The sequence below is a fragment of the Schistocerca piceifrons genome, chromosome 7 (assembly GCF_021461385.2).
Source record: "Schistocerca piceifrons isolate TAMUIC-IGC-003096 chromosome 7, iqSchPice1.1, whole genome shotgun sequence".
In the NCBI taxonomy this organism is placed as follows: Eukaryota; Metazoa; Arthropoda; class Insecta; order Orthoptera; family Acrididae; genus Schistocerca; species Schistocerca piceifrons.
The window spans coordinates 21,351,618-21,370,063 of record NC_060144.1 but is presented as its reverse complement, the minus strand read 5'-3'; the positions used below and the strand labels follow the sequence as shown (position 1 = coordinate 21,370,063).

The 18,446-nt window shown below is 45.1% G+C and overlaps 1 protein-coding gene across 1 annotated transcript in view; it reads left to right on the top strand.

Moving 5' to 3' along the window:
* Window positions 1-18,446, top strand: part of LOC124805391 (myrosinase 1-like) — a 79,901-nt gene that overhangs the window by 16,748 nt on the left and 44,707 nt on the right. Inside the window, exons 2-3 of the mRNA XM_047265953.1 lie at window positions 8,840-8,964; window positions 17,669-17,803. Of these exons, the coding sequence (XP_047121909.1) occupies window positions 8,840-8,964; window positions 17,669-17,803 (260 nt within the window). The remainder of the gene's footprint in view (window positions 1-8,839; window positions 8,965-17,668; window positions 17,804-18,446) is intronic.

Genomic DNA, 18,446 nt, shown 5'->3' with positions numbered 1-18,446 from the left:
AGCTGAAGTCGACATCTGGTGACGAACGGATGACTCCTGCGAGCTGGAACAGACTTCCGGAATCGTCACCTACGAAGATTGAACATTCATAGACGGACCACGTCCGTCCTCAGATCCGAACTGCTTCCTAATGGCTTCTGTCTGTTACTGCCTGCGCTCCACTATTTATATCCGGTAGGAGGACGTTTTTTACCTTCGGTGGTAGCTTTTTGTTATTACTTCTGGAGTATATTGCAGTGTAACTTAGCGTGCTGGCCTCACTTCTCCTTACTCAGCACTTTGCAGGCTTCGCTCGGCGCTCAGTCTGTGTGCGTCCTTGTGTCAGCCTGTTGGTAGTCTGCTACTGTCAGCAAGGCTATCTGTGCCGCGATGACTTCGCAACGCCACAGTCGCCGGCTGCCTCTTTTTTGCCATTCTCCACTGCGTGAAGCAACGCTAACTACATTTGGCCGCCACACAACACTTCACGCAAACCTTCCAAGGAGAAAAAGCCATGACAAAGTCTCAATCGTACACGCATCTAGTCCAGTTCACGTGTACTGCAAACGGATATTTGTTAAAAGAATCCACAACAATAAGCCAACGAGGGTTCCAAAAGGAACTAGCAAAGTCAATATGTGCTCGTTGCCACGTCGGTTGAGGCTTGGGTCAAGTTGAAAACGTTTGCAAGGGTCCGATAGTGTTTCAGCACAAGCGCGACACTGTGACGTCATTTGTTCAGTATGTGCGTCCATGCCCAGCCTAGGACAGTGGCAACGCGTTAATTGTTTTGTGCGTACACTTCCCCAGTGTCGTTGGTGGAGCAATCGCAACACATTTTTTGCAACACTTTAGGCATAATCACATGTGAATGTACAGTCATTTTGCAATAAAATCACACTGTGCTGGACGGAGAGGCTATGCCGGCGAGCGGAATGTCGGCGCACAAAACAGTTATGAATGTTTCTCCCTGAACTTGACTTCCGGAAGGCGTTCGATACAGTTCCGCACTGTCGCCTGATAAACAAAGTAAGAGCCTACGGAATATCACACCAGCTGTGTGGCTGGATTGAAGAGTTTTTAGCAAACAGAACACAGCATGTTGTTATCAATGGAGAGACGTCTATAGACGTTAAAGTAACCCCTGGCGTGCCACAGGGGAGTGTTATGGGACCGTTGCTTTTCACAATATATATATATATATATATATATATATATATATATATATATATATATATATAAATGACCTAGAAGATAGTGTCGGAAGTTCCATGCGGCTTTTCGCGGATGATGCTGTAGTATACAGAGAAGTTGCAGCATTAAAAAATTGTAGCGAAATGCAGGAAGATCTGCAGCGGATAGGCACTTGGTGCAGGGAGTGGCAACTGACCCTTAGCACAGACAAATGTAACGTATTGCGAATACATAGAAAGAAGGGTCTTTTATTGTATGATTATATGATAGCGGAACAAACACTGGTAGCAGTTACTTCTGTAAAATATCTGGGCGTATGCGTGCGGAACGATTTGAAGTGGAATGATCATATAAAATTAATTGTTGGTAAGGCGGGTGCCAGGTTGAGATTCATTGGGAGAGTCCTTAGAAAATGTAGTCCATCAACAAAGGAGGTGGCTTACAAAACACTCGTTCGACCTATACTTGAGTATCGCTCATCAGTGTGGGATCCGTACCAGATCGGGTTGACGGAGGAGATAGAGAAGATCCAAAGAAGAGCGGCGCGTTTCGTCACAGGGTTATTTGGTAACCGTGATAGCGTTGCGGAGATGTTTAACAAACTCAAGTGGCAGACTCTGCAAGAGAGGCGCTCTGCATCGCGGTGTAGCTTGCTCGCCAGGTTTCGAGAGGGTGCGTTTCTGGATGAGGTATCGAATATATTACTTCCCCCTACTTATACCTCCCGAGGAGATCACGAATGTAAAATTAGAGAGAGATTAGAGCGCGCACGGAGGCTTTCAGACAATCGTTCTTCCCGCGAACCATACGCGACTGGAAGAGGAAAGGGAGGTAAAGTGCCCTCCGCCACACACCGTTGGGTGGCTTGCGGAGTATAAATGTAGAATGTAGATGTAGAAATGGGTCAAGCAGTACAGATGTAGTCCAACAAAATGTTCAAGTCGGAGCCTGCTTTTGTGGTCTGTGCAATTTTCCCACAGTGTAGAGGAGAAGTCTATAGAAGTTCAGTGTCCTGTGTGTCGATATGACAACAAGATGCGGCAGTAGCATCGACCTCAGACTCAGAAACAACAGGAGGCCGAGAAGAGGCGTCGACATTTTCATGCTTCGACGTGGGCCAACACGAAATTTCGTTCTGAGCCGTGTGTGGTGCAACAAGTTTCTACGGATGAAACAAAGACTGAAGTGGCTTATTGTCCGCCACTAGTTAAAACTTACAACCAAACACATAATGGTGAAACTTTCTCACGCCATAGATAACAGCGAGAGAACAGATACATAGAGTTTCGGTCAATAAATTGGAAGCGAAAGCGGTTACCTGTCCTGTGAACCAAATCTGTGCGAGAGCAGAGCTCTGGTTCTGTACGAGGAAGCGTCCACTGCCAAAACCAAAGACTTTGCGGGATCGAAATCAGCAAAGTATATATCACTCATGTAAGGAATTTCTGTAATGCGTTCTGACAATCTTTGGTCCAAACAAAAGACACATTCTTCCGCCACAAACGGTGCAACGGAGCCGCGATCTGGGCTTCATTGGGAATAAACCGGATGTAATATGTCAACTTTCCGAGAATTCACTGTACCTCCGTCACGTTCCCCGGGGCTGAGAGGTCCCGGATGGGCAGCAAATGTGATTGAAGGGGATGAACACCTTGGCCACTTAGAACATGGCCGAAGTACTGGATTTCAGTCTGAAAAAAGGCACATTTGTCCTGGTGACACTTCAAACCTGCAGCTGATAGTACTCAAAAAATGGTACGAAGGTTACTGATATATTCCTCCATTGTACGTCCCGGTAGTTTGGACAGAATGGAACTTTTGCAGCATCGTTGGAATATGGCAGGCGCGGAAGCGCTGCCCGGGTAAACGCACAAAATTTGAACAATTCGACATGTGTGTTGACCTCAGACACTTCCTGAGCCTCCTCATCTAGCGGAATTTGCAAATACGCAAACTGTGGCCTGCGGTGAGCCTGTCCATTAATTCCTCACGTCGAGGCAACGGATAAATAATTACTGTTTGTGGATTCACAGTGGATTTAAAGTCAACAAGAAGGCGAAGTCTTCCAGAAGGCTTCGGTAAGATTACTAAGGGAGAAGCCCATTGACTAGCTTTGACCGGAGCAATAACACCACAGTCTTGTCTTTCTTTAAGTTCAATTGCAACTTTGTCTTAACTCATGAGGGACGAGTTGCGCCGGAAAAACGTAGGCTACACATTGTCCTTCATAGTTATGTGCGCCAAAAAATTTAGGAAACTTCTCAATCAATTGAGTATCACTTTCTTTTTGGTTGATAGCAGAAACGGAAACTACATTGGCCTCAATACGAAAACCAAACAAATCAAATGAATCTAACACAAAAACATTTTCACAGTCTCGCGAATTCAGAATTGTAAAAGTCACTGTTCTGACGCGAGACTGGAATGTGGCAGACAAGCTACATGTACCTAGACCTGGAATGTCCTGACCGTTATAAGCAGTACATTGCATGCAAGATGTTGTCGACTGTGTCGAGCCCAACTCTTCGTAAGTGGCAGGATTAAGCAATGTAACGGAAGCGCCAGGGTGTAACTGAAGTCGCACACAGCGTCTGGCAATGACTAACTTCACAAACAGTTTCTTTGACTGTGGTTGCACAGCACTTGGGTGGGGTGAAGGCACGTCCTGAATTTGGTCACTACTAGAACTGGTAGCTGGGTTAGAAAACACTACATTCACTGAGTCAGAGGTGCTAAGCACCTACGAGAGGGAACGGTGGTGGAGTTCTTTCTCTGTTGCAAGCACGCAGACTGTACATAACATCGCTTCCCACAAGCAAAGAAAGTCACATCTCCCAAAGAGGAATTCTGTCTTTTATACGTGCAAAAGGAGTGGGGACATGATTTCGCAGCAGACACACACGTGTTGACTCTTGTTTATCCTGTCCACAGTGCGGTGGCCTGTTTGCATGCTGTGATCGGTCGCAAGGCCACACCTCTTCTTCACATGGGAGCTACCGCAAAGTTTTCCCCGACACTATCACACGAGCCCTGATGTTCAATAATTTGTAACATTTGTTCAAAAGTAGGATCAAAATGTTTGAGAATTTATACACGATACCTTGTGTCTGGCACACTGTACGTAACTGCTTCTCGAATAATTAAGTCACTATAGTACTGTCCACAGCTACATTGGAAACGATGCTGTCGCGTCAAACCCTGAAGTTCAGTGACTGACTCACTGAAGGTATGTCTGTTCTAGCTTTTTCCGCAGTCGAAAGAATTCGTAACGAGCTGCAGTAACCTGATCATAATATTTAGTGAGGGCGGAAACTAAATCTTCAAAAACTAGCCACTCCGGCCAACTAGTCAGGAATAATTTCTGAGCGATGTGGTAAAGCTCGTACGCCAGCCATTGACAAGAAATAAGAACGTTTCACAGGACCTTGCAGTTCATGTGTAGCATAATAGCGCTGAACTGGGCGTACCACTTGCTCCATTCCTCTTGTAGTTCACTGAAAGCTCGGAAAGGTGGAATGAAACGAGACGGTGGCATGCATGTGGCTGCCTATTGTGATGCATCAGCGGCTTGTGCGTTAACGGGAGGTTTACTATATTTGGTCCGAAAAAAGCATATTCGTTGACAATTTTTTTCTCAGGATGTGTTACACATATCAATGTCAAATTTGGTCAAACTACTTATTGATATTTCCTCTTCAAACTGGAATTTTTTCGACCGGAAATGTCGAAGAGCAAAGCCGGAAGTGCCGTCGGAACGAAACAAAATTTCGATGTAGACCTCCACACGCGGTATGTCACAGGTCAGCCGGCTAGTCTGGAATCAAATCTGAGTTGACGCTAGCGAAGTATATAATATTCTTTAGGAGTTGTACCTCGCTTAACTTATTTGGACCATAGGAAAAAAAATGGTGGCAATTTGAAAAAAATGTTTTTTTCATCGATTTTTCGACTTCGTCGGACAAATAAAAATATTTATAGTTGATGGATAGGAATAAAAATAGTACTAATCCTAGGCAATTTGGTTAGCTTCGTCCGAAAAAAGAATCATGGCAATCGGTTCAGTAGATTTGAAGTTACCATACCGCGCGATAAAAAAAAGTCATTTCGAGAAAAACGCGTTTGAAGTTTTGACTTCATATAAATACAATATTTTGCAACTTACGTTCACTCTGCTATTCCGAGGCCACAAAATAGTTCTTCCTCTTCCTCATAGAGGGCGTTCTGCTCGATTTGGGCCGTCCTGCGCTGCTCTGGTTTTCGGCCGTTTGAATCCGGTGGTGATCCGAATGCTTGGCGAGCTGCTTAGCATGAGTACCAGGGTGACGTCCATCGTTGTCATGGTCTTCAGAATTGCTGAATACCCTTCGTTGCAGCTGCTCACAGCCGGAAAAGTTGCAATCTCCACAGTCTTCGCACCAGAATGCAAATGCTTGGGGGCTAACTTCCAAACACACGCGTTCAAACTTTCATTCCAATTTTATGTGTTTCCTCCCAAGCACCGGTACAATAACTCGTCCTCCGAAAGAAAAAAACTGGTGCGGGAAAAAGGCCGATTTCAGGCAAGTGCATTTTTTTTTGTTCAGCAGCGAATAACAAACATTTCCGTTCCGTATTCGGAAAAACCGTTTCAAGCCGGGGGGGAGAGGGGGAGGGGGGGAGGGGATTCTAATTCTAAACACTTTTATGCATCCAAAAATGCAATTTAAAAAAATCGATTTTTCGAACCAAAAGATAGTAAACATCCCCTTAATGAGCTTGTCGATTGATGTCATCAACTGCGACATTTGGTGGTGAAACTGAACAAGCTGCATTAGGTCAAAGTCAGCAGCAAGAGGCGTAGGCGCAGGTGGTGTAGGAGGCAGGTTAGAGGTCATTTGTACGAGAGGAGCGCCGCAAAAGATTGTTGTAAGCAATTCAAATATACAAATTGCGAAAGCTTTGTGGCTAGTCTGCAAGAAAGAACACAACCAGTAGCAATACTCCTCTGAAAGAAAAGGGATAAATATTGGTGACGGGCTGTGATGGAGCAATGAGCCGTCAAGGCTGCGTTGGTTCTGTAATCCGTGGTACTAGATGCTGTGTTGGCTACTGTGGGAGTCAGCACCAACGTAGACGAGCGAGGACAGAAGTCGCGATGGCCGGTGGCAGGAATCAAAAATGATCTGTACTCGGCGCTTTCAAATTAATGGGACATTTTATTTTTAAAAAGAAAAGAAACGTAACTTCTCATTATGAAATGGCTTCCTTCGCCTGGTACACGCAATTACTACTTTCAGAACGCGGGCTAGGCATCGTCTTCCTGTTACTCAGTACTGATGCTCTCGAAGACTGCGATCGGAGTGTGGCCCGACCAGGGACAGGCGACTGGTCAGGTCAGTGTTGACAGGGGGCGCTGAACTCTCGCCTTCCCACTGACTTCTCGATGCCGCTTCGCGGTGCTGCACTGTTCGGTGAGCGGTCGGTGCTTTAGGAGCGCCCAGTCACGAGCCCAGGAAGTGAGCTGCAGACGGCGTCATGCTGTTTGCAGAGACTCTCACGTCAGTCGTCTGCTACAATACCTCATTAACACTAGATTTCGGAAAGCTTCACCCGAGTACAAATTGCAGCTCAGTCAATGCACTGTCCTTTTACACCTTGTGTACACAAGACTACCAACATCCATGTGTGTGCATTTGACTATCCCTTAACTTTTTTCGTCTCCGTGAAGAACGCGAAATCCCGAAGATTGGCTAAATTTAACAGACGCGCGAAATTTGGCACGGACTTCAATGCGAGATGCCTTTAATAGGTTCCACAACGAAACATTGTCTCGAAATTTGGTAGAAAATCCGAAGAAATTCTGGTCATATGTAAAGTACACAAGCGGCAAGACGCAGTCAATACCTTCGCTGCGCAGTGCCGATGCTACTGTTACCGACGAATGTGCCGCTAAAGCGGAGTTATTGACTGCAGTTTTCCGAAATTCCTTCACCAGGGAAGACGAATGGAATGTTCCAGAATTTGAAACACGAACAGCTGCTAGCATGAGTTTGTTAGAAGTAGCTAACTTAGGGGCTGCGAAGCAACTCAAATCGCTTGATACGGGCAAGTCTTCAGGTCCAGATTGTATACCGATCAGGTTCGTTTCAGATTACACTGATACAATGGCTCCCTACTTAGCAATCATATACAACCGCTCGCTCACCGATAGATCTGTACCTACAGATTGGAAAATTGCGCAGGTCGCACCAGTGTTTAAGAAGGGTAGTAGGAGTAATCCATCGAACTACAGACCTATATCATTGACGTCGGTTTGCAGTAGGGTTTTGGAGCATATACTGTATTCAAACATTATGAATCACCTCGAAGGGAACGATCTATTGATACGTAATCAGCATGGTTTCAGAAAACATCGTTCTTGTGCAACGCAGCTAGCTCTTTATTCGCACGAAGTAATGGCCGCTATCGACAGGGGATCACAAGTTGATTCCGTATTTCTAGATTTCCGGAAAGCTTTTGACACCGTTCCTCACAAGCGACTTGTAATCAAGCTGCGGGTCTATGGGGTATCGTCTCAGTTGTGCGACTGGATTCGTGATTTCCTGTCAGGAAGGTCGCAGTTCGTAGTAATAGACGGCAAATCATCGAGTAAAACTGAAGTGATATCAGGTGTTCCCCAGGGAAGCGTCCTGGGACCTCTGCTGTTCCTGATCTATATAAATGACCTGGGTGACAATCTGAGCAGTTCTCTTAGGTTTTTCGCAGTTGATGCTGTAATTCACCCTCTAGTAAGGTCATCCGAAGACCAGTATCAGTTGCAAAGCGATTTAGAAAAGATTGCTGTATGGTGTGGCAGGTGGCAGTTGACGCTAAATAACGAAAAGTGTGAGGCGATCCACATGAGTTCCAAAAGAAATCCGTTGGAATTCGATTACTCGATAAATAGTACAATTCTCAAGGCTGTCAATTCAACTGAGTACCTGGGCGTTAAAATTACGAACAACTTCAGTTGGAAAGACCATATAGATAATATTGAGGGGCAGGCGAGCCAAAGGTTGCGTTTTATTGCCAGGACACTTAGAAGATGCAACAAGTCCACTAAAGAGACAGCTTACACTACACTCGTTCGTCCTCTGTTAGAATATTGCTGCGCGGTGTGGGATCCTTACCACGTGGGATTGACGGAGGTCATCGAAAGGGTGCAAAAAAGGGCAGCTCGTTTTGTATTATCACTTAATAGGGGAGAGAGTGTGGCAGATATGATACGTAAATTGGGATGGAAGTCACTAAAGCAAAGACGTTTTTCGTCGCGGCGAGATCTATTTGCGAAATTTCAGTCACCAACTTTCCCTTCCGAATGCGAAAATATTTTGTTGAGCCCAACCTACATAGATAGGAATGATCATCAAAATAAAATAAGAGAAATCAGAGCTCGAACAGAAAGGTTTAGGTGTTCGTTTTTCCCGCGCGCTGTTCGGGAATGGAATGGTAGGGAGATAGTATGATTGTGGTTCGATGAACCCTCTGCCAAGCACTTAAATGTGAATTGCAGAGTAATCATGTAGATGTAGATGCATGAGTTTGGTCAAAATAAACAAACACTTTGATATAGATCTTGAAAAACACGCTTTTATTGAAATGACGTTGACCAAGCTTAAATGTTTGTTTGCCTGTGAAGGAAAAGGAGAGAGCATCTGGGACTACATGTTCCATGAACAACCTATTTACACGACGGACGGCGCCAACGGCGACGTCGCCTGCGACAGCTACCACAAGTATGAGGAGGACGTGCAGATGCTGAAGGCCATCAACGTGAGTACCGCCCGCCAGCGCACACTTCCAACATTGCGATCATAGCTGATGAGATTACAGTGTGGGATTAAGATGAGTTCGCTTAGTTACCTGAAATGGCTTTCTCTTTACTAATCGCCTGCAGATCTGCCAAAGTAATACGCTATCTGATCAAATGCATCTCGACACCCTTTATTTAACGTGGATGTGAACACTAAAGGTCTACAGAAGCGGACCTGCCAGTCTAAAAGGAGGTGGGGAGCACTGTGTTCTCAGTACAGACGCAATATCGGTAAGGTGGGTCGATCAGGACAGCTCAGTGACTTGAGCGTGGACTAGTCATTCAGTATCACCTGAGTGACAAATCCATTACGAATATTTCAACCCTTCTAAGGCTGCCCGAGTGGATTGTTGGTTATGTGACTGTCATGTGGAAACGCGACGGAATAATCACAGGTAAGTCAAGACCGGACAGACAAAAAGAATGGGCTGCCATCGTCCAGCAGCTCATGAGCCACACATGCCTGTACTTGTTATGTAAAGAGGACGGAAGTGAATAACTGGAAACGAGCAATTCTGAGTGATGAATCTTGCTACACCCTCTGGCAATCTGATGGAAGGATTTCGGCTTGGTGAATAGCTGGAGAACGTTACCTGCTATCTTGTCTAGTGCGAAAAGTGGTGAAGCGGGGACGTAATGTTACAGATGTGCGAGTTTCTTTCGATTCCTTTATTGTGCTTAAAAAAATTTGAAAGGCATACGGACATCTGGCCTGCCCAGAGTCCCTACCTGAACAACTATGAGATGGGTAATAACGTCGATTTTGCTCCAGGCCCCAGTATTGAACTACACTGCCTTCTCCAGTTTCGGCTCTTGACGAAGAAAAGGGCCCCCATTCCTCCACAGACTTAAAGACGGCTCACTGAATGTGTGCCCAATAGAGCTGAAGCCGTCATTTAGACGAAGGGTGGACACACCTCCTATCATTGTGTACTAACAGGTGTCTGGAGACTTTTGATCAAATGGTGTATGTTACTTTTTGGATGTGTCGTCTGCTAAGACATCTCCCAAATTCCATCATTCCCTCCGAAATCAGGAACTATACTTTTTCTGCCTTCTCCCTCTCGTATCCAGTACAGCTAACTAAGGTCCCACAACTCCTCAAACACTTGCAAAATGCAGTATAACGTATGAGTACTACCCCACGGGCGTAAAAGCTGACAACGGAATTGTAAGTTTCCATCAGACGCCGATAGCAGTCATACGGGATCTGGCGGTCCCAATGCGCTGCTGAGTCATGCCTACAATGGCTCTGAACTACGAGCGCTCTCTGCCGCCGCGATATATTGTGGCCAGCGGCAGCCAGACAGTTCAGTAACACTTGGAGTTTCTTTGATACGTGAAGCAATGCAGTTGCCACCATCGTTCGTCCTTCAGTTCAGAGAATTTCTTCCTGTTGACAGAGAACTGGACTCTGTTTCTTGCTGCATTATTTATAATGAGTCCCTGTATGCTTGGAGAAATGCAAGTTAAGTATATCTTCTGTTTACTGTGTTAAAAGTTGCTCGCTAATCATTTCTGCTCCTGTCCAGCTTTCCTACAATATTTGCCACACGACTGTGTAGCTCACCTCCCCTTACCACAAAAAGTTGTACACAACACAAAATAACTCATCTCACTTAAACTTGAGTACCTAAATCATACAGTGGTCCCTACCCTTGAGAATCTTCGTCCGCTACCGCTCCTCTATCATCACGGCTCACTCACTTCCCCCCCCTCCCCCTTGCCCATACACACCATTACTAAACACTTCACATTCTTTTTCATCGATATTGAAATAGCCTTCCAGACATTTCTCTCATCGCCGAAATCCAGCCTTCTTCCACCCATAGCCTACCCTATCCATCCCATTCCATAGAAGGCTCCCACCTGCATCTCATCAGTTTCTTCCCAAATAGACATCCAGTGTCATTTTTCCATAAAACGTCCTCGCCAATTCTTACCACATCCCAGTCCATGCCCACAGTTTTCAGGGGCCTATGTTCCACTGTCCTCACGATGAGCGAATGTTAATCTCATCACTCATTTAATCATAAATTGTGCATCGGGTTTTCTGCCGGTAATCCGCGCCATACTTACACGATAGTCTTCATCAGGTCATCACTGGGATAGCACCTGATGAAGATTGCGACTTACACGATCGAAATATCATGCAAGTACGACACAGATTACCGGCAGAAAACCCGTTTCTCCGAGATAACAACGCCGTCCTGGGGAAACCTGAAAGCCCACTATGAAGACGACCTCCAATGGCTGAAGAGCGATAATTTAGCCGCTGCCAGCCCGCTGCGATTAGAGGAAATGTACGAGCAGCCTTCAAACTTCAACTTCTCTATAAACAATGATAGGAACATTCTGCCAGCTTTTCAGTTCTTCGACGACAGAAATCCGCTTCAAGGTTGAACTATTCGAGGGCGGATGTGTGAATTTCCTCATCCTTGGAAAAACTTTCTCCCCTCCCTCCCCCTAGATGTTGGACATTCGGGTCGACGTCGACGGCCTTCCTTCCACAATAGCATCACCCTCGTCTGGGCAACCTCAGCTGAATTGTTAGCACCAATTCACTACGGCTGGACGGGACATTGCATGTGATCCATAACCTGGTAGAACTTCAAGGTGAATCTGCGTGCAATTTAGACGCTTTCCGTAAGAGTCGTTGAACTTTGGAATACGTTTCCGATGGCCGCTTATTTGACTCCCACACTGTGATGCACCTGTTCTCCATACTGTGGCAGAACTGTGCCTACTGGAAACATGTACTTTATTCTTGTTGCGCAGTGGGCTTAGTGTGAGGCGACATGTGTAATTCACTTACTGATTCACTTACTTAAGTAGTAGATACCTCTACTAGGTGATACGTCCCAACAGTCACTCCAACTGAAATCCCGTGAGTTCACCTCTTCGTGTGACCAGTGGTACCTTCCATCCAGCCTGTAGAAACGCAGGACATTTCACCCGAGTTTTCAGTCCTCGAGACTTATACCTCACCACCCGCAGACGTCCTCTTCACCCAACTAAAACAATACAATAACTTGCATCAAAGCCCAATCGAAAGCTACCCTCGAACTCCCACCTACTAACCGTCCAAAAGAAAGCCCACAATTGAGCAGATCTACTAAATCTACTAACGAGCCGAATAAGACGTGTAAACTCCCCGGCTACCTAACAGACCCTGAGCCGTCCAGTACTCGCCTATACAAACGTTACATAGATCTCCGTCTTACGTTTTACCACTCCTTCCAAATCATCGAGCAACTTGCACTCCGCCTTGCGTTCCATATCCCTTCGCCATCGGCCATTCGTATCTGGTACCCGCTTGTTAAGTTCCATCACGGCCGAAAACCAATGTCGCCAGAAGGCAGCGTAACATAAACTTAAAAGCTTGTACTTTTGCAATCCAGTGGCTTTTCTATCTCGCTTTGTAATTCGGTCATTATAACAAAAGAACACATACGTCGCACTGTTCATATTTCAATCCAGGTTCAGTGATATTGCAGTGAGTCCATGAGCTCGATAATGTTTCGTACTTCAGTAAAAATAAGGCCCTTTGCATCGAGAGATAATGGCACGATTTCAGATACGGTGGAGATAAATGGTGGTAGCTAGAAAAACTACGTCTCAAGCACGATACTGCCAATAGCTCCAAAAAATTCTTTATGAACATCAAAACAGCATCTGCTGCATACACTGGCATCACAGTCCAAATGATCAAGTTTATTATTGACTAACTCTGCCTGTATTAAGAGATACCTTCAACATCTCCTTGGTCGTAACCGTTTTCCTTGAGTCGTAGAAACATACAACTGCGAAGCCAATACACGAGATGGACGCTGCTACAGCAACCTCTAACTCCCCATTTGTGTTCTTCCGGCGCCATCCATGACCGGAGAATGTATGGCCCACGACCCGAAAACCACTATTTCAGTACAGATAAACTATCAGACGAATACCAATTTCCAAAACTACAGCAGCACAGCATCTGCTCAAATAAAAACAACAGCCGGTCTGAAAATAACCATGGATAGATCAGAACCGACAGTCAGGTTATTTTAGATTTAGAACATGCTCTGACCATGTCGACTTAGATATTTCACTTGGGAAACCTAGGAGCCGACATTTTTCTCTACTATTACTGTAATGATTTCACTCGTACCTGACGTCTTGCCAACAATGCCCAGTTTCTGCGCAGATCAATTTGAAGCCAGCTACAGACAATGTCAGTACTGACCTGTGTGTATAATGAGTATTAGTATAGAATATAGGGTTAAGACTCAATCCATTCAAAATCCTAGCGGACCTGCTTGCTCATTCTAGGCTCATGAACTTGAAGTATCTGGAATCCCTACTATCTTTAAACTTAAATCGGATAAATATAAATTCTTCTCACTCAGCAAAACTCTATGAACAATAGCAGATGAAAATCTAAATTGGGCTGAGCACACAGCTACAATGTGCAAGAAGGTGCCAGCATCACTGCATGCCCTATAAAAACTTAAAAGAACCTCCCCTTTCAACCTACAAAGCGTGTAAAACCTAAGGCAAGTAAAATAGCTCGATAAAACTTGGACCATACATAGAATGAAGTAGTATAGTACAGTACAGTTCAGAAGGTAACTGGAAGAATTACACAATGAGACGAACAGAAATGACACTTTTATTCTAAGACTGTAACTACACTGAAGTCGCCGTGATTAGTGATGGTCCCCTGGACATCAGAAAAGGTTGGATACGATTCTTAATTGAGTGCGTGATTGCCAGGGGTGGCGAAGCTAGCTATGCAAGGAGGTCCCACGTCCGCCTCAAGGTTGGTGAGCAGTTTTTATGATAGGGAGTAGCATTCCTCCACCAGCGTCGTAGACAACTGCTGGATGTCCATTCGTGCAAGTAGCGTGCGTCAGCACATCTCCCCAGCATCCCCCACACGTGGTCGGTGGGATACAAGTTGGGGAAACAAACAAGACAGTCCATTCGTCGAATATCTTCCACCTGTGCCACTCGATTCGGTCGCGTATTTTTGTCCCTAGAAACGAAGTCGGTGACGAATACATCTCTCCAAAGACGCAAATGGGAAAGGAATACAGTGTCGTAATAACGCAGACAGGTGAATGTACCGTGTTCAAATACTTGGGGGTCAGTACGCCCTCGCGATATTATGCATCCGCACATGATCCCATCTGGATCACCAAACCCATCATGCTGGACAATGCTGGCTGTACCCTCATAAAGCGTCAGGTGGGAACTCGTAATGCACTCAGGAACGTTGTCTGACATGATCGTTTTGGTGGCCCAGGTGTTAAAGTGTGGGAAGGTATAATGTTACGAGGGCGTATTGACCTCCATAGCCTTGAACACGGTACACTCAACGGTATTGTGACCCTGTATCCCTCACCCATGTGCGTCTTTTCAGGGGTGTATTCGGCCCTCAATTTTTATAGATGACGATGCTCAGCCGCGTCGAAAACTGTAGATGGAGAATCACTTGGAATGAGAGGATATCTACATCTACATCCACACTCCGCAAGCCACCCGACGGTGTGTGGCGGAGGGTACTTTGATACCTCTATCGGTTCTCCCTTCTATTCCAGTCCCACCGAGCGAGATGGCGCAGTGGTAGCACACTGGACTCGCATTCGGGAGGACGACGGTTCAATCCAGCGTCCGGCCATCCTGATTTAGGTTTTCCGTGATTTCCCTAAATCGCTCCAGGCAAATGCTGGGATGGTTCCTTTGAAAGGGCACGGCCGCCTTCCTTCCCCATCCTTCCCTAATCCGATGAGACCGATGACCTAGCTGTTTGGTCTCTTCCCCCAAAACAACCCTATTCCAGTCTCCTATTGTTCCTGGAAAGAAAGTCCGCAGCTCGTGGTCGTGCGGTAGCGTTCTCGCTCCCCGCGCCCGGGTTCCCGGGTTCGATTCCCGGCGGGGTGAGGGATTTTCTCTGCCTCGTGATGACTGGGTGTTGTGTGCTGTCCTTAGGTTAGTTAGGTTTAAGTAGTTCTAAGTTCTAGGGGACTGATGACCACAGATGTTAAGTCCCATAGTGCTCAGAGCCATTAGAACCATCCTGGAAAGAAAGATTGTTGGTAGGCCTCTGTGTGGGCTCTAATCTCTCTGATTTTATCGTCATGGTCTCTTCGCGAAATATACGTAGGAGGGAGCAATATATTGCTTGACTCCGCAGTGAAGGTATGTTCTCGAAACAAAAGCCCGTACCGAGCTACTGAGCGTCTCTCTTGCAGAGTCTTCCACTGGAGTTGATCTGTCATCTCCGTAACGCTTTCGCGATTACGAAATAATCCTGTAACGAAGTGCACTGCTCTCCGTTGGATCTTCTCTATCTCCTCTATGAACCCTATATGGCACCGATCCCACACTGGTGAGCAGTATTCAAGCAGTGGACGAGCAAGTGTACTGTAACCTACTTCCTTTGTTTTCGGATTGCATTTCCTTAGGATTCTTCCAATGAATCTCAGTCTGGCATCTGCTTTACCGACGATCAATTTTAAATCACTCTTAATGCCTACTCCCAGATAATTTATGGAATTAACTGCATCCAGTTGCTGACCTGCTATATTGTAGCTAAATGATAAGGGATCTTTCTATGTATTCGTAGCTCATTACACTTGTCTACATTGAGATTCAATTGCCATTCCCTGCTTACCATGCGTCAATTCGCTGCAGATCATCCTGCATTTCAGTACAATTTTCCATTGTTATAATCTCTCGATATACCACAGCATCATCCGCAAAAAGCCTCAGTGAACTTCTGATGTTATCCACAAGGTCATTTATATATAATGCTAATAGCAACGGTCCTACGACACTCCCCTGCGGCACACCTGAAATCACTCTTACTTCGGAAGACTTCTCTCCATTGAGAATGACATGACGAATGTACTGGCCTACCCATTCCCCCGTGTTAAATCCCTCAAAGGACATGTGTGATTCGCTGTGGAAGACGTATTTCAGCACGTTCCACATGTTCCAACAACCATCCGGCAGTTAACCGCGCTGTTCACAAGAACTCGTCACCAGCCTTGTGGTGAACATGGGACCACGTTGCAGAGTACGCAATGCAGTCAGTGGTGGTCGCACACGCTATTAAGAACACTCTATAACATTTCGTAATGTCGAAAAGCCCATCATGAGAGATGGTGACTTCAGTGAAACTATTTTCTATAAGTGAAACCATCATTTCTCTTCGTCTCTTTGTGTGTTTCTTTCAGTTTCCTCCAGTACTATACTGTAGCAGTTGTTCCTGTGTATGGTCCAAGTTTCATAGAGCTAAGTTACTTTGCAGTGACACGTCATGAAAAAGTTCTGCACGTCAGTGTAAATGGAAATGCTGGTACTTCAGCTGTTGATTACAGTTGTAGTATCCTGCGAGGTCTTTCTCAGGAAAACTAAGGGCACTTAGAATTGACGCTGAACGCCTGTGTGTGAGAGGTCTGTAAGGGTCGACTTTTTGATCTCATTCTGTAACAGAAGCTCGATCCCTGGAGGAGAGTCGCAGCAGAGCCCACCACAGAGCACTCGCTCACAAACATTCCTCCTCCCTGCCGCCCCCCAGTGCTCCACTTCCCCTGGCCTACGCAAGACCACGTTGCCTGCTTACCCAGCGTGCGGCAGATCGAACCAGGGGACTTTCAAACAAGCCCCTAGACGGTCCGAGCCCAAAGGCGAGAGATAAGTGGCAAGCGCCGTACGACACATCATATACAGCTATCCTGGCTCCGTCTGCTCTAGCGTTTTGCCAACGTAAAAAAACCCTCAAATCCTTTCTCAACCTTAATTCTGTTGCCTGAACAAAACAACAGGAACAATTGTTCACATCAAAGCAACATCTCTTCCACCTGGCTCCTTCATTCAGCCGGCTTTTACAACAATTCCCTCTCAATAACAGAAACCCGACACTTGAACTATCTCCCTCACTATATTAGAAAACTGTATGACATCTGCTTCAACAGACGATTAATAACATACGTATTGAATCAGCAATAATGTCTGGCTTTGCCCTGTACGCTCCTCTTACCCCATAGCACTGAGTGCCATTCTTTCCCAAAAAAATATTTGCTATTTCCCAGAGCCCTTGAGTGATCCATCTAAATTTCTGCCCCTTTGAATTCTCCCTATCAGAGAAATATCAGTTTTGTACAACCATAAGTGTACTGTGTACCTGCTACTACCACTACCATTGTTACTATTATTATTACTATTACTATTACTATTACTATTAGCAGCAGCAGTACCATTAGCGCTTGAATTAAAGCTGTCAGCTCTTAATACTGTTTTCATCTTATCATTAGATACATATATCTATTATGTTTCAAACCTTTTTTAGTTCTATTACTACCAGCTTATTACCATTTATGATATTAAAATAATTTTACTTTTCTTTGTAACTCTAATATAAAGACTACTGTGTAAGTAAGTCCCTGGTGCGATGTAAAAGGTGGTGTGAAGGCCCTAATCTCGTTAACTTAAATACAAAATAGAAGAAATAAATAAACTATTTTCTAGCTGTTCTATATCACAGCAGAATACTCAGAAAGTATATGACGTCTCTCCGCCTCCTAGGGCAAAACACGTCGAAAGAGGCAGGCGACGTACTTTATTTGTTTGTTAAAATTTCTCTTTTTCTTTTTTTCATATCTCATTCTCCAGGCTACTGCGTACCGGTTCTCCATCTCGTGGTCACGCGTGCTACCCAAGGGCGACCTCAGCGTCATCAACCAGCCAGGCATTGATTACTACAACAACCTCATCAACGAGCTGCTCGCCAACGGAATTCAACCTGTGGTATGGAACAGTCACTTTTTTCTCATAATGGATCACTCCTGAATGACTGTCGAGTTCCGAAATGTACCACACTATTGCTAGTTATTATTTCACTGTACGTTCTGCCCTCGTCGAATATTTTAATAAATATAAACAAGTATATACACCAAGTAAGACAATTTTCATCCAGTACTCTTTTGGAACTGATATCGGTCCTCCATAAGCCGTGAAGTATTCAAAAGCATTATGTGATGTTGATGCGCACAACATTCGTCTGCACAATATTCTTCGATGGCAGACATAATAAAAGTCGTCAGAATAGCCCCGAATCCTACTGTCATAAATTAGTTATATTCAAGTGCTGTACGTCACTAAGAGCAACAGTTTTTAGTATGCTTGTCCAATAGTTTAACCCGTTTGGAAATTGTGCAGAAATTATCATTTTCATTTCTGTTTGTAAAACTGAATGGCGCTAGGAGTAGTACTCATAAAATTGTATTTATCACCACGGTAAATAAAGATGTAGAATTAATACGTGTGTGTTTGCAGTCAGGTGGATGTCTGCAGTCGTGGTACACAGTGAAACCCCTTGCCGCGGTACCACATCACGTCGGTATACGAGCCAAAGCGAAGTTGTGCAATCTATTGATACAGTGCAGCAGTC